This window comes from Rhipicephalus microplus, chromosome 1, assembly GCF_043290135.1.
Source record: "Rhipicephalus microplus isolate Deutch F79 chromosome 1, USDA_Rmic, whole genome shotgun sequence".
Lineage (NCBI taxonomy): Eukaryota > Metazoa > Arthropoda > Arachnida > Ixodida > Ixodidae > Rhipicephalus > Rhipicephalus microplus.
In genome coordinates this window covers 43,537,083-43,562,321 of record NC_134700.1, presented here as the reverse complement: position 1 = coordinate 43,562,321, position 25,239 = coordinate 43,537,083, and the positions used below count along the sequence as shown (strand labels likewise).

At 49.2% G+C, this 25,239-nt stretch overlaps 1 protein-coding gene across 8 annotated transcripts in view; it reads right to left on the bottom strand.

Annotated features, from left to right (window-relative positions):
* The window catches only part of LOC119178803 (proteasome adapter and scaffold protein ECM29), an 881,180-nt gene that overhangs the window by 158,348 nt on the left and 697,593 nt on the right, over positions 1 to 25,239 (bottom strand). For all 8 annotated transcript variants that reach the window (XR_012895350.1, XM_075895092.1, XM_075895224.1 and 5 more), the window contains one exon: positions 24,804 to 24,932. Coding sequence is in view for 7 of the 8 variants with exons in the window: in XM_075895092.1 (XP_075751207.1) it covers positions 24,804 to 24,932 (129 nt within the window). In the remaining variant the exon portion in view is untranslated. The remainder of the gene's footprint in view (positions 1 to 24,803; positions 24,933 to 25,239) is intronic.

Below are 25,239 nucleotides of genomic sequence, written 5' to 3'. Positions count from 1 at the left end.
TAAAACAGACGTCTGCTGCCTTTGCTGCTTTCACCTACTGCGACTGCAAAATTGCGTGGCATTTCAGGGCCTCCACCATTGTGTTTTCGGCATGTGCAGCCATTTCCCTGATGATGACCGTCGTTCTTGTATGTCTGCACCCATACCGCTTCCCGTCCTCGCACTTCGGAAACATTTTCTGAAATAGCGGTCCTGTGTCACTACGGTGAGCGGCGTTCAACAAAAAATCTCGCGAATAGGCATTTCGCGCGGATCGCACCGTCTTTCCAGCTCTTTTGGAAGAAACTTCCAATGTTGGCCTGCCTCTCTGCAGCCCGAGCATAGTTTTGCCAATTCTGTGAAGCGATGTGCACTTTTAGATGGGCCTTGCCGACGTGCTTACATAACAGGTGCATGTGGTACAGAATCTGTACTTGTCGCTTTTGTGCGAAGTGACAAAGCACTCAGCTGTGTATGAGTCTACAAATACTTGTACGTACTCGCTTGCTTCTGACACTGCCATCGACCTTGCAACTGAACTCAGGGAAACACGCTACCCCCACAATTATGTAACAAACACAACCAATGCACAGGCTACCCCCACAATTATGTAACAAACACAACCAACGCACAGACAGGCAGCATAGGCCTTGAGTACAAAATGCGGGTGCTAAGAGACAGATGCAGAAGTAACAGTACCTTTTTCCTCGCCTTCTTTTAGTACTGTGGCGAGCGCATCTCGCAGCTGTATGCCAGCTTTCACCCAGACGCACAGTACATACTTAGCGGTACTAAACAATATGGTCAATGAACTATAAATGCAGTGGAGAGTGCTTTTCCACAGCACTACAACAGCGGGGAAGGCTGACCACAGCCGGACTCTACTTCTTCCTCTGCTCCCCCCTTACGGCCTTTGCAATGATAGCTGTTGCCGCCTGCCGCCGTAGCTCTGCGGTGGCGCTGTTAGCTCACCGTTTGAGCAAACAGTGAGCTGGTGCAGTGCGAAGAATGCAAGCGCTGGTGCTACTTAGATGAGACAGCATTCACGAGTTTGGCCGACGCGCAGAAGGCGAGCTTCGTGTGCAGGCTGTGCGAGGCACTGAAGGCGGCTGTGCAGCACACGGAGGCTAGCATCAAGGGGCTTCAGGGGGAGCTTAGGGCGGAACGGGAGAATATGATAGAACTCCAAAAACAGCTCGGAGCATCGCGTGTGCGGGAGGAGGCTACCGCCAGCCTATTAGAGCAAATGAAGGGCGACCTTCGAAAGGAATGGGAAGGGCGGACCGAGCTCGAGCAGTGGGTAAAGGAGCTGATGGCGCTTTGCCCCGGGCCTGAGCAGTGTGAGACGGAAGGCATGGGTAGCGGAGAAGGTGACAGGCGGGAAGGAACAGGTGAGAAGGGAGGTCAGGGTGCCGCAGTGTCTGGCCACAACACGGAGGCCCCGAGAACATACAGCTCGGTGGCGCGGCAGTCTTCGAGCAGGGCAGGAACACAGGACAGGCGGCAGAGAGAAAAACAGGTGAACCAAACAGGGGCGTCATCACAAACAGGAAGCCAGCGATTGGAGCGAAGAAGGGTCCTGGTGGTGGGGGACTCTAAGGTCGCCAGGGTTAGGGATGGCGTCTTCGAGACAGTGAAGGATGATGGGACAGTGAGGGTGGAGGCCCAGTCAGGGAAGGGCATGGTGGATGCACTGGCCAAAGCTCAGGAGGTTGTAGAGGACAGCATGGAGGGCGAAAATCTCATAATTATTCATGCTGGGCTCAATGATGTGTTGAAGGGCAAGGATCAGAACCTTCAAACACAGTTGAAGGATGGGATGCGTAAGCTCCAAGAAGCCTCTGGGAGTGTGCATGTGACCATATCCACAGTCCCAGAGGTCTGGGGTCAGTCTCGTGGGATTGAAAGGAGGGTAGTGGAGGCCAACTGTGTGATCAAGGGTATGAGCCGGCAACTCGGATACAGTGCAATGGAGGTGAACCAAGATGTATACGAGCCCGGCGCTCGCCCCTTTGCACAGAATGGCATTCACTACAGTGGTGCGACGGGCAGGAGGGTTGGTAGTAGGATAGGTCGACAAGCCACAGCTTTTTTAGGGGGCCCCGAGCTCTGAGGCCAACAGCGTAGCCGAAGACGGTTCTAAAGGGGCACAAATATTCGAGCCACACGGAGTCCATGGGAGAAGAAATCGAGGTAAGCACAAGGGCCGAGCTAAGTCAGACATAGGCTATATTAACATGCAGGGTGGCAGAAATAGGTTACAGTGGGAAGAGATAGATGAGCAGTTGAGGCCGGAGGAACTGATGGTATGTATATGGGGTTGTCGAGACACATCTTCATGGACATGGAGCAACCACCTTGCAATCCCGACTACGCATGGGAATATTGTAATTGAACAAAAGGCAGCAGAAAGGGGGGTGGTATTGGCGCATTCATTCATAAAAGTACAGACTGGCAAAGGGTCAAGCAGGAGTGCAAGGAACATTTATGGCTAAAAGGGAAAGCGGCAGGGCAAATGACACTCCTTGGTTTGGTATACTTGTGGACAGGAGCAAAGTCCAAAGAGGAAAACCAGGCAATGGTCGAGTGTGTATCAAACAGCGTTGAGAAATTAGGAGGAGAGTGCGAGATAATTATACTAGGTGATATGAATGCACACATAGAAGATATAGATGGGTATACTGACTCAACAGGCAAAATGATCATGGATATGTGTGAAAGGCATGATTTGATCATCTGCAACAGTACCGAGAAGTGTGAAGGGCAAATAACATGGGAAGTAGGAAGGCTGCAGTCAACGATAGATTACGCACTGATGTCACATGGGATGTATGGTAAGCTCAGGGGAATGCACATAGATGAAGGTGGCTCCAGAAGTCTGGGTAGTGATCACAAACGTATCAAGCTAAGTTTTGGAAGAGCAATGAAAGTGGGAAGGAGACAAGATGAGCAACTACAGAAAAATTTTCATTCAGAAAGGCAAATAGCAATTGCTACTAAACAAATTGAGAAAGTTATCACTGAGGATAAAAAAACAGTGTGGACATACACAAATCTAATTAGACTGAGCTAGAGCTTACTAAGGCACGTGACAAGTGACCCCGGAAAAGAAGACACAAGCCTGAGAGTTGGTGGGATGAGGAAGTTAAGAGAGCAATAATGCAAAACGTCTGGAAGCCCTTAGAGAACACAGACATGCTAAGCAGTGGGGTGACCCGACAGACGATGTTGAAAGAAAATGGGACACCTTTCTAAGTTCTAGAAGGAAACCATACCTCCTGCCTGATCAATGAAAATATTAAAAAAAAAGGGTGCTCAGTGGCTGGCAGAAGTACATAAAAAGGACAGAAAGGCAGCTGCGAAATTTCGGAGCCATCTGAACTCCTTAAGAAATGAAACAAGCCTAGAGCAGAGGTTTATAACTACAGCTCAAGGTGCAAGGCTAGAAAGGGACAAAGCTATTGAACATATAAGAACAAGGGTGACAGAAAAATTTCACAAAAAGAAGTGCCTTATGCACCACAATAGACAAGGATGGATCAAGTGGTGCAATGGCTTCATTTTCACAACGAGAGTGCGAAAGGGCTGAGAAGAGGGTTCGTAGTCAACAGGCCCAGATGGCATTCCAATTATACTGATAAAGACATTGTATCCGAAGTCTAACAGACTTTGATAGAAGCATTGAGCAAAACAACAATTGATAATGGAGTCCCGAATGTATGGAAACTTAGGAAGATGAGCATGATCTATAAAGGAAAGGGGGACAAAGCTGACATAAACAACTACCGTCCTATAACAGTGACATCAGTGGTCTACAGGCTGGCGATTCAGATTGTAAACGAAAGACTGCAGGAATCGATAGAGGATGAGGGGGTGCTGAGGGAACTGCAGAATGGGTTTCGGAAACACAGGAGGTTGGAAGACAATCTGTTCTCACTGATGCAGTGCATCGAAATAGCAGGAAAGGAACACAGGCCCCTTTAGCTAGCATTTTTGGATATCAAGGGAGCGTACGATAGCGTGGTTCAAGAGGACTTGTGGGGAATACTGCACACACTGGGTGTGGAAGCTGGAGTCACCAATCATTTAAAGTATATCTACAAAAGTAATAAGGTAGTTATAAAGTGGGAAAAACAGGTATTTGAGCCCACAAAAATAAAACGGGGACCTAGGCAGGGGTGTCCTCTGTCTCTCTTGTTATTCATGACATACCTACGAGGATTAGAGGCCAAATAAAAGGGAAGTGGACTTGGCTTCAACCTCTCTTTCGTCAAACAAGGAAAACTCGTTGAACAGGCACTACCAGCATTGATGTACGCAGATGATATAATGTTAATGGCCGACAACAAGAAAGATTTGCAGATGTAGGGAACTATGCGAACGACGACGAAGCAGCATGAAATGGCAAGCCACAGCGTTGGTGCACGCGCGACCCGAGCTTGCGTTTGTTTTGTATTTTCGGCCTGTTGGCGTTCCTCGCTCTTCTGGCGTTCCTCGGCCTTCCAGTAGGTCTGTACGTGAATAAACTGCGTGACATCTGGTGGAGGTGTGTGGACTCCCGTACAAACCTGGAACTTCGCTCCCGTAAGCTTCCCCCTCTACGTGACACGAACATGGCCACCGAGACGCCTCTCCAGGTGGGACCTTCGACCGTCCATGTCACTTGCGGTGCCGTGTATCCTCAACGAGACCCTCCTATCTTCACGGGCTCCACTGAGTCGGACGTCGAAGATTGGTTGGCGAGGTACGACAAAGTCGGCGCAAGTAACAAATGGGACGACCCAAGTAAGCTTGGCTACGTCACATTCTACCTTGCGGACACCGCGCAACTGTGGTTTAATAACCATGCAGCTGACATTACTACGTGGTCTGCATTCAAGACGGCTATTACGGACGTCTTTGGACGACCTGCGGCACGCAAGCTTCAAGCCGAGCACCGTTTACGTCACCGTGCGCAGCAACCAGGCGAGACCTACACGGGCTACATTGAAGATGTGTTGCATCTATGCAACCGCATCAACTCTACCATGCCTGAGGAAGAAAAAATCAGGCACATATTGAAAGGCATTGACGACGGCGCCTTTCAGATGTTGCTCGCGAGAAATCCCCCCACCATTGCTGTCCTCGTTTCCCTCTGCCAAAGCTTCGATGAATTGCGTAGGCAGCGCGCAATTGCTCGTCAAGCCATCACGACGCCAGACACGCTCGCAAGCTTGCACCTAGCTGCCCATCCTACCGACCAGCAGCCGCTGCTTTCGACAATCAAGGACTTCGTCCGCGAAGAGGTAGCGCGCCAGCTGTCACTGCTGCCACTGACACATGAGCCCACGCAAGCTTTGGCACCGGACCTCCAACACGTCATTCGGACCCAAGTCGCTGAAGCCCTTCCGCCGGTGCATCAGCAACCACCAGTCACAACGCCTCTCACGTACGCCGCCGTCGCTGCTCGGCCTACGCAACAGCGTATGCCGTATGCTCAACCTGCCACGCCACCCTATGTCGTGCCTACAACCCCAATTGCGGCGCCGTATCCCTACGCGAGATCTCCAGCTCCATTTTACCGTCGCTCAGACGCTTGGAGGACGCCAGATAATAGGCCCATCTGTTTCGCCTGTGGTATCGCTGGACACGTCGCCAGCCACTGTCGCCGAGATCTCCCTCCAGTCGATGCCGTGGGCCGGCCAATGGCGTCGTGGTCTAGGACGCCATCAAGGTACACCACTGACGGTCCTCGACCCTACGCAAACCATCGGTCACCATCGCCACGACGACGCTCCCTGTCACCTATGCGTCGCCGACCTGCTACGGAAGAGGGAAACTGATCGCTGCAGCTCCGGAGGCAACAGCTGCATACAATTCGAACTGCTTAAGGCCTCCATCTTTCTCGCCGCAAAACATTATTGACGTCAATGTTGAGGGGACCGCCGCACAAGCGCTTATCGACACAGGGGCCGCCGTTTCCATAATATGTGAGCCCTTATGCCGCAAGTTGAAAAAGGTGACGACGCCTCTTTCGGGCCTGATGCTCCACACGGCCAACTCGCAGTGCATAGAACCTACAGCTGTGTGCACTGCACGTGTCATTATCCAAGGTGAACTTTATGCCATTGAATTTTTTGTGCTGGCATCCTGCTCCGACGTAGTCATTCTTGGATGGCACTTTCTTTCGCGTCATCGGGCCATCATAGATTGCTCACGTGCAGAAGTTGCCCTTACACCGCTGCCAACCTCTTGTTTTGTGGATTCTCTTCCTGAACCTTACAAACTTGTCGTTGTTGCAGACACGGAAATAGCACCGAGAACATCCGCCCTTGTAGCCCCGACCTGTACGGCCGCTCCTGCCGGAACTGTTTTGTTCACTCCGTCTCACGTATTTACCCGCCGCCGTAGCCTACACCTGCCCTTTGCCGTACTCACCGTGGAATCCGGTGCTACCGCCATGCTCGTCGCGAACTCGCTATCGTCGCCAGTTACCTTACTTCGCGGAGAATGTTTGGGTAACATACAAGACGTTGACCTCTTGCGCCCTCTAGAGTTCGCCGAACACGCACCTCACCTCCAGCTCAATGCTATGACGCCACCTGTGGCCACAGTGCCCGCTCCAGACTCATTCCAGCCCTCTGTTGCCGCTGAGCTATCGCCGACACAAAGAAGCGAACTCTTGTCCCTTCTTCGAGAGTTCCGTTCTGTCTTCGATTGCGCTCAACCATCTTTGGGTCGCACAGCAAACATCACGCACCACATTGACACCGGTACTCATGCTCCCTTACGCCAACGACCATATCGAGTTTCAGCGGAAGAGCGCCGTATTATCAACGAACAAGTCGACGATATGCTCAAGCGTGGTGTCATCCAGCCATCGCAGAGCTCTTGGACGTCCCCTGTTGTACTTGTGCGCAAAAAGGATGGGTCTATCCGATTCTGTGTCGACTACCGCCGGCTCAATAAGATAACTCGGAAGGATGTGTACCCGTTGCCACGCATCGACGACGCTCTCGATTGCTTGCAAGGGGCAGAATATTTCTCCTCCTTAGATTTACGCTCAGGATATTGGCAAGTTCCAATGGCTGATCCTGACCGATCGAAGACTGCATTTGTAACACCTGATGGGCTGTATGAGTTTAACGTCATGCCGTTTGGACTCTGCAACGCCCCAGCTACCTTCGAACGGATGATGGACGCCATCCTTCGCGGCTACAAGTGGAACACGTGCCTTTGCTACCTAGACGATATCGTCGTTTTTTCTCGCGACTTTTCCACTCACCTTGTTCGTCTTCGTGCTATTCTCACGTGTCTCACCTCTGCTGGCCTTCAACTTAACATCAAGAAGTGCCATTTTGCCGCACGTCAGCTCACCATACTGGGTCACGTCGTCTGCAAAGAGGGTGTTCTCCCGGATCCGGCGAAACTCCGCGCCGTGGCCGACTATCCGAAGCCCAATTCCATCAAGACGCTTCGAAGTTTTATCGGCCTGTGCTCATACTTTCGTCGATTTGTGCGCAACTTCTCTTCCATCATCGCGCCTCTTACCAACCTGTTGACAACTTCCAAAGGCATTTCTGCTTGGTCAAAAGAGTGCGACGAATCCTTCACCGCGCTTCGGCGGTTATTATTATCACCTCCAATTCTACGACATTTTGACCCTGATGCGCCTACGGAGGTCCACACCGACGCCAGTGGTGTCGGTCTTGGTGCTGTATTGGCTCAACGAAAACCAGGGCAGCAAGAATACGTGGTCGCTTACGCGAGTCGAACCCTCAAGAAAGCCGAGTGTAATTATTCCGTCACGGAGAAAGAGTGCCTCGCAATTGTCTGGGCTTTGACGAAGTTCCGCCTATACCTTTATGGCCGCCCTTTCGAAGTCGTTACGGACCACCACGCTCTATGCTGGCTATCATCGCTCAAAGACCCGTCGGGGCGCCTTGGTCGTTGGGCGCTTCGCCTACAGGAATACGACATTCGTGTTGTATACCGATCCGGCCGCAAGCACTCCGACGCTGATGCGCTATCCCGCTCGCCGCTACCGGCTGACCCAGCCTCCTCGTCACCTTCTTCAGCTGTCATAACACCAATCGACTTCACAGACATGGCATCGGAACAACGCAAAGATGTGTGGATTTCCCAACTCCTCGCCTTTTTGACTGATCCGTTAGCTAATTTAGTGTCAAGAACTATCCGCCGTCAAGCCACACATTTCGCTATTCGAGACGACCTACTCTATCGGCGGAATTACATGTCTGAAGGTAGGAAGTGGCTGTTAGTGATACCCAGCCACATGCGCTCGGAAATCTGTACTGCTTTCCACAACGACCCGCAAAGCGCTCACGCTGGCGCTCTCAAAACGTACAACCGTCTACGTCAGCGGTACTACTGGCGCGGCATGTACACATTTGTTCGCAAGTACGTACGTGCTTGTACTGCATGCCAGCGACGTAAAGTCCCACCTCAACGCCCTGCCGGTACACTTCAGCCTCTGCCTTGTCCAGCGCGTCCGTTTGACCGCGTCGGTATCGACTTATACGGACCACTTCCCACGTCGTCTTCTGGAAATAGGTGGATAATTGTCGGCGTGGACCACCTCACGCGTTACGCGGAGGCAGCAGCACTACCCGCAGCAACCGCGAGGGAAGTTGCGTTTTTCATCTTGCGCAACTTTGTTCTTCGCCATGGTGCTCCCAGCGAACTTTTGAGCGACCGGGGGCGTGTTTTCTTGTCTGACGCCATTCAAGCGTTGCTCGCTCAGTGCAACATGGTTCATCGCCTGACGACAGCATATCACCCGCAGACGAATGGCCTCACAGAACGATTTAATCGCACTCTCGGTGATATGTTGACGATGTACACAGCTTCAGACCAGACTAATTGGGACACTATCCTTCCATTCGTCACGTATGCGTATAACACCGCTACGCACGCGACAACAGGATTCTCCCCTTTCTTTCTGTTGTACGGACGCGAACCATCGTGCACGCTGGACACTATCCTCCCATACACGCCCGACTCCTCTGAGTACACTGCAATTTCTGATGTTGCCAGGTACGCAGAAGATTGCAGACGATTGGCCCGTTCTCTGACAACCGAGGACCAAGGCCACCAGAAGCTACGGCTTGACACCGGCCGACATCTCTATACTTTCACGACTGGTGCTCTCGTTTGGCTCTGGGTTCCACCGAGCACTCCTGGCCTTTCGTCGAAATTACTGGCACGATACCACGGGCCCTACCGCATTCTCGCCCGTACGTCACCCGTCAATTATGAGATTGAGCCATTGACACAGTCTCATGACTTACGCCGTCGTGGCCGAGAAATTGTGCAAGTGAGTCGCCTGAAGCCGTATTACGACCCCGCTATAGTGACTACGCCTTAAGTCGCCAGGTTGGCTACGCTATTCACCGGGGGCCAATGTAGGGAACTATGCGAACGACGACGAAGCAGCATGAAACGGCAAGCCACAGCGTTGGTGCACGCGCGACCCGAGCTTGCGTTTGTTTTGTATTTTCGGCCTGTTGGCGTTCCTCCCTCTTCTGGCGTTCCTCGGCCTTCCAGTAGGTCTGTACGTGAATAAACTGCGTGACACAGAGATCGATGGACATCTGCGGTAATGAGGGAGATAGGTTAGGTTTCAGATTCAGTAAAGAAAAATCAGCAGTCATGATTTTTAATGATAATGAAGGTTGCGAGCTTCGGATACAGGAAGTCACGGTAGAGATAACAGATAAATACAAATATCTGGGTGTATGGATAAGCAATGAAACAATTACCGTAATTACTCGAATCTAACGCGCACCTTTTTTCCGGTTAAGCGAGTTCATAAGTCGCATGCGCGTTAAAATCGAGTACAAACGAAAAAATTGCAGTCAATCTATTGCCATCGGCAAATCCAAAATGGCCGCCCCCTACGTGCGTCGGCCATTTCTGCCTATGTGTTTCCCATGAGCGGCACTTCGTACGTGTGCTGAGGAGTTCGTCATCTAGTAGTGCATTAGCATCGACGGCGTGGAAGGGCCGACTCCAAAAACTCGAGTGCACCACAATGCGCTTTTAAAAGAAAAGTCATCGCGTGTGCAGAAACGGACGGAAATCGGGCCGCATCGCGGTCGTTCGGAGTTCCCGAAACGTGCGTGCGGGACCGGCGAAAACAAAAGCAGAAGATTGTCGACAGCAAAGCTTCACGCAAAGGCTTCAGTGGACCACAGCAAGGTCGGTTTCCGCAAATAAAGAGCTGCTCGGCGAGTATGTGCTTGAGCAGCGAGCGGCACAGCAGCCCGTGACGACAGAACTGCTCCAAGTGCGGGCTATGCAATTAGTCTTAGAAAAAGGTCTAATGCGGAGCCAGTTTAAAGCGAGCAGGTGCTGGCTAACTAACTTTATGAAGAGGAAAGGCTTTTCCCTCCGAAGGGGAACATGCATATGAGAAAAGTTTTGCAGTGGAGTACGATGAAAAGCTTTAGTTTTCAGAGGTTCGTCCTAAACTTGCGGCGCAACAACGGCTACCTGCTTAGGCAAATCGGGAATGCTGGTCAGACGCCTCTTTACTTCGACATGCCTGGCACCACAAGAACGGGGCGAAGCAAGTTCGCGTGCTGACATCGGTCCACGGTAAAACTACAGTGACGGCAATGCTCTGTTACACGTCAGATGGGCACAAGCTTCGCCCGTACCTCATATTTAAATGGAAGACGCTCCCAAAAGGAGTCGTTTTTTCGAGTGGTGTGATCGTGCGGGCCAGCGAGAAAAATGGGTGCGCGTTGCAATCGATGTCTTACGTTTTTTTTTTCGCGGTGGAAATCGGGTGCGCGTTACAATCGAGGGCGCGGTAGAATCGAGTAAATACGGTACCTAAAAGAACACGAAATATACGTGAACACTAAAGGTAAGAGAAATGCAGCAGTGATAAAAAATAGGGCACTGTGAAATTACAATAGGTATGATGTTGTGAGAGGAATATGGAAAGGGGTCATGGTTCCTGGTCTAACGTTCGGCAATGCGGTCTTGTGCATGAGATCAGAAGTTCAAGCAAGATTAGAAATTAAGCAACGTGGAATAGGTAGGCTTGCTTTAGGAGCTCACGGTAATACACCAAATCAGGTAGTACAAGGTGATATGGGATGGACATCATTTGAGGGCAGGGAAGCTAGCAGCAAGATAAAATTTGAGAAGCGATTGAGAGAAATGGGGCGGGAGCGTTGGGCTAGGAAGGTTTTCAGCTGCTTGTACATGAATGTCGATACAAAATGAAGGAAGCGAACCAGGAAATTGACTGGTAAACACTTAGAAAACAGCAGGAGGCCAAACCAAAAAGAACTATCGGTTAAGAAGAAAGTGAAGAAAACGAAGACTGACATGTGAAGAGTTGGCATGATTAAGAAGTCCGCACTGGAGATCTATCGAACTTTTAAGCAGGAAATTGCCAAGGAAAGAATCTATGATAATACTCGGGGTAGTTCTCTACTGTTTTAGGCCAGGACGGGAGTATTGCTAACCAAGACATATCGGGCTAAATACAAAGGGGTAGACACGGGATGCAGTGCGTGTGGAGAGGAAGAAGAAACTACCGAACACTTGATAATGTTCTGTAAAGGGCTTCACCCTATAGTTTAGGAGGATGGCGCAGAATTTTTCAAAGCACTGGGGTTTAGGGACAGGAAGGGCAAAATTGACTTTAAGCGGGTAGACTTAACTACAAGGGAGGCTATCTGATTGGTGGCTAAAGTCAAGGCACGAGTGAAGATTAAACCCTTCACTGCAAAGTACCAGTCCTCAACTTCACTATTTAGAGGGAAAAAAAAAAGATAAATCTAGTGGTTAGTTCACTAAGTATTACGGCTAGGGGGCTTTAGCCGCCGCCTGATCTAAAGGGTACAGCCACATCCATCCATCCATCAATGGAAAGGGTTTGCTCGTCGGTGCACTCGCCCTTTTCTCCACTCGGCGGCTCCGCCCCCGTTTCGCCCACGTCGCTCGTTTGCGCAATGTCACCGCTAGCGGTTGTCACACCAGAATCTAGGCTCCTGGTAGACACTGGGGCACGAGATAGTGCGTCAGCTACCACGTTAGCGCTCTCCTTCCGATACTGCACTGAAAAGTCATAATGCTGTATTAGGAGAACCCAGCGCGCTAGCCTGCCTGCAGGCTCCAGAGCCGCATGAGCCAGCTAAGCGCGCTGTGATCTGTCTGCACCACAAATTTTGTCCCATCAAGGTAGACATCAACTTCCGCAGTGCAAACACGATGGCGAGACACTCCCTCTCGATCACTGAATAATTCCTTTCCGCGGGTATCAACGAGTGGCTGGCAAAGGCCCTACGGCTGCAACACACCATCGTATTTTTGTAAGAAAACTGCTCCTAATCCCAGATCGCTTGCGTCAGTCTGGGCAACAAACGGTCTGGTCAGGTCGGGGAGCTTGAGCTGCGTCGTCTCCGCAATGGTGCTAGACAGACGGCAAAACGCCTCTTGCTGCTCAGGTCCCCATCGCCACTCAGCTGACTTACCCAAGAGCTTGGTCAAGGGCGCCTGCACTGGGGAACAGGACGGTATGAACGACCAGTAAAAATTGGCCATTCCGAGAAAGCGGCGCAGGCCGGGTACGTCCTTGGGCACGGGGAAATCGAGGATTGCTCGAAGTTTCTCCTGATCTGGCTCAATGGAGCCTTCGCCCAGCATGAGGCCAAGTAACTGAACTCGAGTGTGCGCTAGCTGGGCCTTTGTGGGATTCAACGTCATCGCGGCGCCTCTCACTCTCTCGAGCACATCGGTAATGTGGGCCAAGTGCTCTTTGAAGGTGCGTGAATAAATCACGATGACGTCGAGGTAGCACATGCAGTAAGACCACTTTGCTTCCCCGAGGATGCGATCCATGAGTCTCTGAAAAGCCGCAGGAGCATTGCAAAGACCAAAGGGCATATGTGTGAACTCAAATAACCCTCTGTGGGACGTGAACGCGGTCTTGCACCGGTCACGCACATCCATCCAGACCTGTAAGTAACCTTTGGAGGCATCTAATATGATAAAATACCGAGCAGTGCCGAGGTTTTCTACGATGGAGCTAATTATGGGGAGCGGATAGGCATCCTTACGAGGCACTCTGTTCAGACGGCGGTAGTCTACGAACAGGCGATGACTGCCATCTTTCTTAGGCACCAACACAATTGGAGACGCCCAGGCGCTGGACGAACGGCGAACTATGCCAGCTGAGAGCATCTCATCCAGCAAGCCATCAATTACCTGCCTTTTGGCCTGGCTGATGGTCCTGGGGTTACACTTCAAAGGAAGCGTGTCACCAGTTTCAATCGAATGGCTCACCAAATCGGCACAGCCTGGTTGATTGGTGTACATAAGGAATTTGTGTACATAATTTGTGATAATTTGTGTACCAATTTTTGTACATAAGGAAAAACTGATGGAAAAAGAAAAAGAGCAGTGTTTCCTTATGTACACAAATCGCCACATGGGCTGAAAAAAGTATGCTCAAGGTATGGTGTCGACGTTCCTTTTTTCCGCCAAACAAAAGGTAGGTCGCATTTGCCCGATGGTTGATAATGCGCTAAGCAACAAACAAGCCAAAGGGAGGTGCGCTGTGAATCATAAGAACAAGTACATCGCATGCGTAAAAAAAGCTGGGTATTTAACTCCATTATCTTGTGGTAGGAAGTATGTGAGACAAACGAAATGCTGTGTGAATGTTCGTTTAAGGGAGCATGAGTTATCTTTTCAAAGGATCGCGCGACTTCATCTGCCGGAACATTGCAGGTCATGCGGTTGTCATCCCATTTTTGAGAGAACCACCATCATCTTCAAGCATCCTAACCAGCTAACAAGAGAAATCGCTGAGGCATATCATATAAAGATTACGTGTAGCAAGTGCGTTAGTGAACCATCCGTCACACTGCATGAAAAAGAATTAAGTTATTTAGGCCAACCTTGTTTATTTCCATGAGTGTGACAACGCTACCTCAGTGCACCTCGTATTTTGCGCATGTTGTGATGTAGGCTGCCAGTACCTATACATATACTTTTCACCCCGTTTTTTTCAATAAACAACGGTTGTGAGCCAGTGCTGTCTTTTCTTTCTCTTTTGCTCCTTCCCTGTCCTGTATTTTTTCTGGTGTTGCGCTGTAAGTTCACGATGGATCCTAACCAACTGGCCCAACTTACCGTCTTGTTACGTTTAGTCTTTTGGTGAAATGGTCTAGATTCCTTTCGGTACATGGAGGCTTTACCTTGTCTGTTGCCACGTGCAAGATACCAGTCGGTGTCCGAATGCGTGACATTTTTTCGGAAGAGCCATTTGATGGTGTAATGGTGGTATATTTTCTCTGATGTCTCGTTTGGAAAATAGGCTTACTGCGGGACGACTTCGCGTAACTGTAATGGGTGAGTTGAAAAGCCTTCCGCTGATGAGGTACGGACAGATCTTCATCGTATTCTTTGAAACGGGTGACCATTTCTTCTTTGAACTTTTTCCAAGACTCATCGTTCTCGAAGATCTGGGTGAGGTAAAATTTGAATGCCTCACCTGAGATGTAGTCAGTGAAGTTGATGATCATCTCTCGTTCCGACCAAGATGCAGCGGTAGCGTAGAGCTCGAACAGGTCGAACCAGTCTTGTGCGGGTCCATCGTCCGCTGCTCCGGTGTACTTGGGGATGGGAAGGTCAGTAGGTGCTTTTGACATGATGCTGGTCGATGCGTAATGCTAGGTGCTTGCACGGTAGTCCATGTATGCTCAGGGTGTCAAGCGGAGAACTGTGTAGATGATAAGCGACTGATGAAGGGGCAGGCAGGTCTCCATCCTGCCGACTCGTGTGACGCTACGATGACTGGGAGACGTGGCCTGGCTCATAAGCCATTTTTATTCCATTCTCTCTTCTTCCTTCTCGGCTTCTACTTCTAACTCCTAACCATCGCTACTTTCTTATGTTCTCTCACACACACACACACACGCACACGCACACGCACACACACGCACACACACACACACACACACACACACACACACACACATGTGACGCTATGATGACTGGGATACGTGGCCTGGCTCATACCCCATGCCTATTCCATTCTGCACTTCTTCCTTCTCGGCCTCTACCAACCATCGCTTCATCGCTTCATACGTCACACAATTCCCCTTCCCCACGAAAGAAGGCATGAAACACAAACAAGAAGAAGTAAACAAGGAGAAGTTGAAAAGTCACAAATGTCAAAATTCACAATTGGTTCTATGCTCCAGATGAGTTACCTAAACTTTCAAAAACTTCAGGAGAGAGTGCAGCAGTCCGGATAACGCAGGAGTTCTGGTGGGTGAGACTGACTGTGGCGTTCTGGAAAAGATAACCGCGTCCTGAACAACTGCACTGACCATGACACGGCTTCAGCAGCTGCAAAGAATGAAAGAGGTCGGGCGCCCTTGTAGCCTTTGAAGGTCGGACGTCGTAGGCGCCGAATTTTCTGTCGTGGGCGCTGTATTCTGTGTCCTGGCTGAGACAGAAGCATTGCTTCCAGCTTGCGTTTGCGAGAACCGAAGTTGATGATATGATGCCTGTGTTCCTGCATTTTGCTAATGGTAGCGTTCAGTCTGTTTTGTGGTTTTCTGTGGTGGTATCTCCGTCAGTAGGATTGTACATGATGCCATGATATCTGGTACAGAAGACTTCCTTGACGTTTCCTTCTACGAATATGGCTCAGGTGTTGACTTAGTCTTTCCTTTAGTTGGTGTCGTTCCTGACGACCATCCTTAAGCCGCAAATCTGCTTGTGATCTTATTTTAGTTCATCGTAGTGCTTGATGCAACTGCCGTGGTTTCTGGTGTTCTTTGAGTTCTTGATGGCACTGCTGATGTTGCGGAACCCGACGAGGTGGTACTCCTTTAGTAACATGAGCCTGCTTTTCTTTGATAGTTGGTGTGACCAATAAATAGTTGGTAGTCGTTGGATTGTCGTGATTCTCAAAAGAAAATGAAGGTGGTGCACTAGAATCGACAAAAAGGTCTCTGGAGGCTTCTTCTGCACTGTTCACTACGAAGGACTCTTGCGCTTGGCAGCGTGCGATGTTCGATTCGCCTGAACCTTTTACTTTGTTTCGATTGTCTAATGTGTGTTCACTGCACGGTGATGAATGAACCCGTCCTAAAAGTGCATGGCTTGACAGGGTATTTTCGTGAAGCGTCAAGTCGTCTACTGTGGTCGCGGCGTCCTTATGAGGCAAACGGTGAGCAATAAGAGATCCACGTGATGAAAAAGCAGACAGTGGGTTCATGCGTGAAGACTGCTTTTGAGTGTGACGACCGAGCGCGATTGTCTGTGAATGGTGGACCATAAGCAAGTCTTCGTCATAGTCGTCATTATATTTTTTAAACCAAACGATCACTTCCCGTTTGATATTTTCCCATGACTCGTGGTTTTGAAATATATGGATGAGGTAGAATTTGAAGGCCTTACCCGAGACGTGGTCCGTAAAGTTGGCGACCATCTCCCGTTCCGACCATGATGCAGCGATAGCAGGGAGCCTGAACAGGTAGAACCAGTCCTGCACGGGTCCATCGTCCGCTGCTTCGGTGTACTTGGGGATGGAAAGGTCAGTCGATAATGCCGTCATGATGCTCGTCGATGCGTACTGCTGGTTCGGTTGTTCATTCATGGTCAGGGTGTCTTGCAGAGAACCTTGTCGATGATGTGCGACCAATGAAGGGGCTGGCAGGTCTCCATCCTCTCGACTTGTGTGACGCTATGATGACTGGAAGACGTGGCCTGGCTCATACGCCATGCCTATTCCATTCTGCACTACTTTCTTCTCGGCCTATACCAACCATTGCTCCCCCCCCCCCCCCCCACGCACACGCACGCACACACACACACACACGCACACACACACACACAACTTCCCCTATACCTTCCTTGGCATTATTGTCTGTTAGATCTCATTAATATTGTGTAAAAACACGAAAAACGAGCTTTTAGGTATACACTTGTTTCCCTTATATATATATATATATATATATATATATATATATATATATATATACACACCCTTTCACCCTCTTCACACAATAAATAGCGCACACAGCAGATGCATCACTTTAGAGAGGAGCTTTGCTCTGACCCTCACCTTCTTGCATGCGTAATGCGTAATCATGCAAAAAGCAATTAAACTTTGAAACCGGACATCTCAGAGCACAGGCGCGCTAGAAAAAATCTTCCAACTGAAACTGTGAACAAACAACACTGCCAACATTTTATCAATATAATCATGTCAACTTACCGTAGCCAGTAAACAGTTAATTATTAGGCTTTAGTTATTTGGGCTGCTGACAGCAAAAATTATCTTTTTGTCCCCCTCGCCACTTTACTTATTTGCACAAGTGGTTCTCACGTGCCTTCAAGCAGCTAATTTAAAAAAAATCATAAAGCTTGAGTTTGAACACCCAGTATTTCAGCGGGCAACATAGGTGCATTCATGTTTCTAGCACTTACAATGACGCGAACAGCTGCAAGCAGACTCAAACCACACAAAATCTTCAGTGATCAGTTTACAAATGATGAAGGAATGAACTCCGGAGTTGTTCACCATAATCCATTCTGCAGAACGTGTAAACTCCAACGAGAACTGCCAGCGCATGCAACGCGAGTTTACTTATGCTCTACCATGCACCATTCATGCCTCTTCGTTGTCTGTTTCGGGCATCCTGATGTGAGTTGCTGGATTTTCAGTGCTGCCATCAACTCCTTCACGTTCGTTCATGTTTGTAGTATTTCATCGCAACGCGCCAGAAACTACCAGGTATGGGTGCAATCACCAACGTGAGACGTCTGGCGCAGAGTAAGATACTAAGCGAGCGCGATCTTACCGGCACCTGAGGGTAAGCGGAGGAAATTTATACCCGCAAATCTTCCCACCAGGCAAGAAACGAGCCCTAGTGTTTAAGGCGGAACTTTACCAGCCGACATGTATCCTCGCTGAAGTTCTCGTTTCTCGCATTCAGGGTCACTACCCGAACTTTGCTGAACGCGTTGCTAGCTACAATGAGAAGTCTCCTCATTGATGTACGCTGCCTACACGTATTACTGGGTAGTTCATGTCCTGGGTCGATCAGCGCTCTTCTATGAAACTTGATGGTCATGCCGAAATGCCGTACGGTATAACGCTTGATGGTTATTTCCCGAAAGGCGATGCTGTTCTCAGTGCGCACTTGACAACTGGCGAAAATGAGAATGCTGCTTGTCACAGGTAGGCAGCTTCATCGAAGTAACGTGCCAGTGGCTAGCGATGAAGAGCACTTTAGGCTTTCAGTATTTGGGCGCATTAAAAGACATCGGCACACCTTGAAAATACTTTGCTCTTGTCTGCCACAGGATTTTCCACAATCTGCCACTCTTCCCACTGCCAAGAAGTTTGCTGACGTGTACTCGAACATCCTCTCAACTTCGGCATTGCAAGGGTAAGTTAGCAGTATGGGCTGCGAAATGGAAGCAAAAAACATTGAGCATGCCTGCGATGCAAGCGGTTGTCAATTGCCGAGAGGTATATTTCCCAAACATGCACCATCTTCTAAAGATTCCGGCAACTATACCGGTGAGCACAGCTGAAGCGGAATGCTCTTTTTCATCGCTGGACGTCTAAAGTTGTACCCGAGAGCTACAATAACAAATGAAAGATTGCTTGGCATTGCTCTCTGAACATCCACCATGAAATACAAGTCCACCTGGAAAACATTCTCTCTGTTCTTTACCAGCACGTAGACGGCTTCAGCTGAATATTTGTGTGGTATCAACCATAGGTGCCTGCTAAAAATCAAGAAAGAAAGTTAACTGAAGTTATTCTTGGATTGAGATTTTCTGAACAACAGTAAAAACATAGTCCTTAATGATCAATTGATGGGGTTTACATCCCAAAATCACCATGTGATTACGAGAGAATTTGTAGTGGGGCGCTTCGAAAATTTCACAGCCTTGGTTCTTTAAATTCACCTAAATCAAAGTGCACGGGCCTAAAGCATTTTTGCCTACATCGAAAATACCACAGAGATTCAATACTGTGGGTCAGCAATACCTGCGGGTCAGCAATAGAGCCCCATAACCAATGGACCACCCTGGCGGGGAGTAAAAAACATGGTTTTGGTAAAACCAGTATGTTCTACTTTTTGCCCACCTTTAAGGAAGCAAGTTACACTGTGTGAGACATATTGCTGAAAGTCACTATGACAGCATGGCAGAGTGATTCGGTTTGCTCCTGTTGCCTATTCCTTGCTTTTCAGTGGCACCTTTCCCTTGCAGACGTGGTTTGCGGATAAGAAAGGTGTGAATGGCAATGCAACAACAACCCAAATTTGAACGCGGCGATTCTCGGAAATTTTTGGTAACATATGGTGCATACAATATGACATGTAATGCGTAAGATAATCTTCGTGTCAATTCAAAAAGATAATCAACAGTATTCCGCTATGTGTCTTTTTGCTGTGTCAGACATTGCTTGTACAGAGTTTCTTTCATTTTTTGTAAAGAACTATGGTTACTATTTAATTTGCTCCTAATTTTATGTGATAACATGCCTACCCATGTTTCTCCATTATGTGCATTTCTTTTCGTGCCTCATGTCACTAGTTCCAGAAATTACTCGGTGTGCCCTTCTAGTCATGTCAAGCATAAGTTAGCACACGTATGAAGAGTCATCCTGTAATATGCTTTAACGTGGCCTATCACACCTACCAACTGTGTCTGGCTTTATCCATTAAAGCTAACCTTTGCCTATTGAAAATTATTACAGTGATCGACTCTAGCGAGATCTGTTCTGATGGCTGCTCAAGCATTAATCCCGTCGCCGAGCCAACTTAAAACGCTTGCGGCCGAGATTCCTGCCCAAAATCTCACGTGCCAGAGCCTTGAGAAACACCGCGACATATTTTTTCATATACAGACATGATTCATTGTAAAAGTGCCCAAAAATAATATTGTGATAGTAGCAGCGTTTAGTTCCTAAACCATGTTAGTGCCAAGCGATGAAAAAAAAGTTTGTAAGTGGCAGGGGGGGGGGGGAGTGCGACCCCCCCCCCCCCCCCTGGCTACGCCACTGCCTGGCACTTTGCATTGCCGGAAAGCTTTGTCGATTAACTTGTCAGTTTTTGTGAACGTGTGGGTGTGGCATCATGATTTGTTTCAAGTGTCAGTTTTGAGCCATCTTATCAAAACAGTTCTGCCGTATTTTTCCCATTTTCATCTCGAATCATTTTTTGGACGCCTGCACTCATGAAAGTGCATTTGCCAGAATCTGTGATGTCCGCTGATTTGAGGTTTCGAATTGACTGTAGAATTTGCGAGATCGTGTCATCGTCGCTAATCGTTTCCACTCGCAAAGCACTGACCACGTGGTTAGTGTTACCGTCAAAAGAGGCACTTTGACAACTGGGTCCTCGCACTGTCCATCCAAGTGCCGTATTGGTCCTGACCAATTCCAGAACTTCTTCAGCAGTCAACTTCCACAGGGGGTCAGCTGCAATCAAAAAGCTGATGCCGGTCTCTGTCTCCACCTCAAGAAATTTCTCTTTGTCACCAATGACTTGGCCCTCGAAACTAACTGCTGCAAAATGCGGCTATCACCTGTTGGCGAAAAGATGTGACAGATGTGGCGACAGTATGTGACAGGTGTGATGACTAGTGCCCGAATGATGAAGATGCGAGCAGAGTACTGGCTACGCAAGGAAACTTGAATGAACTTTCGTCCTTCCACCAAGGTTTAGGATATGTTGCCAGACATTTTTAATGCAACCTGGGTCTTTCTCAGTACCTGCAAATCTAGTTTGGTGGCGAGGTCTTCTGTAATGAAAGATCACTGACTGCCTCCGTTAAGAATCCCTCTGACATATCTTGACCTGCCGTTTTTGATGATGAAAGCGCGAGAAGTCTGCAGGTATACTTTGCCGTCATTTCTCTCACTCCCACTCGGCGAATTCTTGTCACACAGCATAACCGCTCGTGATGACAATTTCTTCAATGCAACCGGATGCGTCCAGTGGTCGAGAAGGTACTGTTGTCAGGTTTGTTCTGTAGCGAGGGTTGCACACACTTGAGGCGTGCCTCCCGTGACAACTCAAGCAGGTGAGTTTGATGTGGCAAGAATGTGCTTGATGGCCTTGGGATGTGCATCGATAGCAGCGATTGTCTTTCGCCAGCATTCCTTTCTTAAAATCGATGAAGAGGTTAGTGTCACAGGCGGGTGTGCCATGTTTTTTCACTGCTCGATGCGTTGTACCGTACCGAAGTGGTGTTGCTGCTGCTGCCTCAAGTTCTCTGAGCACAATCATACACCGGTCGGTCATTAAAGGGCTTACACTGCTCCCAACTTTCTAGCTCAATATGTGCAAAGTGAGCAGCTTTTTTAGCTCCGCATCAGATGTAGCAGCTACTATGACTGGCTCGAAGACATTTGCAGCTGACCCATTTTATCTTAGTGCTTGACTGCGCTTTCCATGTGTGTAGGCCAAGATGATGTCATACAGTAGGGCTTTCTGTAAAATCTGAAAAACTCAGCATGGGAACGTTTACGGCAGTTAGACACCAGATGTCCAGCTGCACAGCACCGTAAAGTCTCTAGAGGCCATGAACTTGGCTTCCCGACTTTACGCGAGATAGATTGCAAAACGCTAATAGGTGGTGTTGAATCTACCGCAGGAAAACGGTGGTGCCAAATGCAGGGCACAAGGCACACGAACAAGCTAGTGGAGGGCGGGGCTGCTCGTGAGCACGCACTAAAAAGAGAAAAAAAAGGAAGGGTTCTACCAGGGCAATGCAGGTGTCGATCTCTTCTCTGTCTCAACATTAATTGTGCCGAAACTCGGGAGAAGGCCAACACCCTCACACCGATACGTTCCCAAGATGGACAAGCTACGCAGACATCGAAGCATCTTTCGCGGTGCCACCTTCCGACTCCTGTCTGAGGACAGCCAGATCTTCCTGCAAGGCACTGTACCATCTTCCGCCAACTTGCAGGAGTTCATCGACGGGCTTCGCAACAAGGAAACAGCTCTCGGCGCACTAAACAAACAGATCGCCGATGCCCTCGACAGTGTGGAGTTTGACGACTAAGTTATGAGCGCTCTGGATTACCACGAAAAGGCCACGAAAGCCATCAGCAGGCTTCGATCTGCAATGAACACGCGTGCACAGGACGGCTCTACCGTCCTCGAAGCCAACCCCCCGAGGCACGTGGGTATGAGTAATGCATCCAGCAACTTCAGTGGAGCTACCCGCTCGGACAGAACCAGCCACAACTTCACCGAACGCAGCACGCCCCGGGCGCCTGGCGTGCGAGACACCCTGCCGAAGCTTCAAGTGCCTGGCTTTTGCAGTGAGGACCGTGAGTTGGCGGGTTTTCGGGAGCATTATGGCACGTCTATTTACACATACCCTCAGCCCACAGATGTTTAAACGCCGAAGGCCTGCCATATGAGGTTACACACTGATGAAACATGCCTGACCAAGAGGAACTGCAACGTCGTCGCTGAGGTGCCCCCTGATAGGTATGGCCACAAAGATCTCGTCGACAAACGAACCGCCAGCTTACTTCCCACAGACCCGTCCGAGTTATCGTCACAAATATCAAGGCAACAGGACGATTTCAAGAACATCCAGTTCAAGACCGAATGTTTGGAAGGCTTTGGTATGCCGTCTTCAGAGTACGCGGTAGTTCCGCACCAGAAACTCCTGCGCTCATCACCACATGACTTGGTGATCGAGTATCGAAAGCGAACGTTGGGCGACACAGACGCCGTGAACTCTGCAGTACAATTGAGTGAAGAGGAAAAGAACACCATCCCAAAGTTCATTCAAGGTGAAGTGGAAAGCCAGAAGACCCGAATGTCACATGAAGAAACCATTTCAGGCAGATCGTCTCAAGCTCACAAGGCAACGAACGTCCTGACACAGCATCATCTGCCATGCTCGGCATCGACACCATGGTCGCCATCGCCAGCTGCCATTTCAAGGCCTGGAGAGACTATGTGTTCGCTTTGGGGCATCTCAAGACGTGATTGCAGAGCCACACCATCAAAGGAGAACAGGAACGAACGTAGATGGAAGCAGGACATCTATAGGAATGAGCCTCCTTTATCCGACACCGAGAACTTGCCGAATAAGGCGGCATTGGAATGTGCTACTCTGTCTGACCTCCGCATTCTACGTTGCCCCCTCACTCTTGTCGTACGATCACTAAGACATTGCAGTACATGACTGCTTTCGGATGCAACAGTGCAAGGACACCGAAAATGCACGGGCGCTGTCACGATTGCTACTCCTAACTGGCAAGCGTACCAAGGGGCTACCAGTAAGAACTAGGTGCTGTTGACCTGTGTCCGACAAGCATGACTTGCGAGGGCATGTGAAGTGCAAAAGGCTTTTCTGACTGTGGAAAAGAAGAAAGAAAAGAGAATAGTTAATACTTTTTCCTGCCCTCTGATCATCACTGCAAGCCACTCCTTTTGTCCCAACTGAGCGTTTTTGGCTTGGTGACTGTCAATGATGAGGAAGCCCCGGCGCTGCAGTGGAAATGACACAGAGTAGTTGAGGCATTTCTAGGCAGGGCTGACTGCAACAAGTATTTCAAACTCGCCTACCCAGATGGCATCAAACCGGCTGTTTTGACTGGACGCAAGCACGCACGCTGCAACCCCGGGAAGAAGTTGAATCTACCCCAGGAAAACGGTGGCGGGAAACGCGATGCAGGGCACAAGACGCGTGAACAAGCGAGCACAGGGCGGGGCTGCACGTGAGCACGCAATAAAAAGAGAGAATAAAAAAGGAAGGGTTCTACCAGGCCAACACGGGTGTCAGTCTCTTCTCTGTCTCAACAGGTGGTATTGCTAGATCCACTTCGAATTTTTGAAGCGTTTCCTCAATGATTCAATGGCGTCTGCGTAACAAGCTTCAGAAGTTGAAAAACCACATATTGCTGCTGCCGCATCACCCTCAAGATAATGATGTAGATAGAAATATTTCGTTGTGGTTGATAAAGCATTGTTCAGGTGCACAAGTATGCTCGAACTGCTCCCAGAAAGCCAACCATTCCTGTTTGTCACCTCTAAGTGTTGGTATGCCAAGGTTCGGCAGTCTTGAGCCAATTATGGTCAGGGCATCAGGAGGTGATGGGGTCGCGTTCTGAGGAGCAGTCGCTACTGTACTGCCCCCGCGGGTCAAACCGTCTATCTTGTAGAAACTTTCGGCGAGCATGCCGATAGCTTGGTCGTTTTACTCGGACGCCACGACATATTCTGCTTCGAGCTTCTCGTCAGCTAGGTGCACTTCAAGACGCTCATTGATTTTTGAGAGCTGGTTGTTGTTTGCTGACAAATGGTTATAAATATACCTGTAAGCTTGGGCTTGTCTGTGGTAGGTTCTGTGAGCAGCGACCTTGCTTTCTGTAAAAGCTTCGTGTTTTGGGCTCGTCGAGCAGAGAGCTTAGTCTTGATGCAATCCATCAGATTCGGTGTTCAAGCCTATAGGGTCTGGCTCCATGTCGGTCAGATTCGTTGCAGTCCTCGCCACCCATAGTAGGACGCAGTTTAGTAGAAAGTCCTCTCGAGTCGTGCAATGAAGAAGTGTCCGCATGAGCGCTTTGGCACCACAATGTGAAAAAAAGCTATGACTCAGCAAAGAAATCCAATCGAACGCCGTTCATAGTTTCAACTTTTTTACCCGCACGCATTTATTCCTTCCTCTTTTTTCTACAGCTCCATTGTATGCCCTCTGGAAGTGCTTCGACACTACTTCCCCACATGCACAGAGTTCCACATCCACAGCATATTAAAGCTTACTGGTAAGTTATGAAATAGTCGATTCACCTGGGGGTGTGGAGTGCTTGGCAAAAAAGGCAAGTGGCAGGGCACTGGCTGCGTGTGCTCGGAGTCGATCGGGAGCGTGTCGCGCCACAGCCTGCATAGTGTACGCACACGCCCACTGCACCACTTCGTCTGCGAAGACAAGGAGCAGCAATAAAATATTGCATGAGGACAGCTCCAAAAGTAACGCTCACAAATGAACTATGTGTGCCGAATACTCCACCAGCCAGTGCAAATTCAGGCTTAGCAAGCTTCAAGATAGCATCAGTTGTCACTGCAACAAGCACACACTCAGGAACGACATACTAGAGCCAACTAGTGTTTCCTAAAACACAGCAAAATTCATGGAAAGCACATTTACCCTGCTCTGGCATCAGACACTCTACTACGTATGTGGCTGAAGGGTCAGAAATGAAGAATGATTAGCAAGCCACAGCTT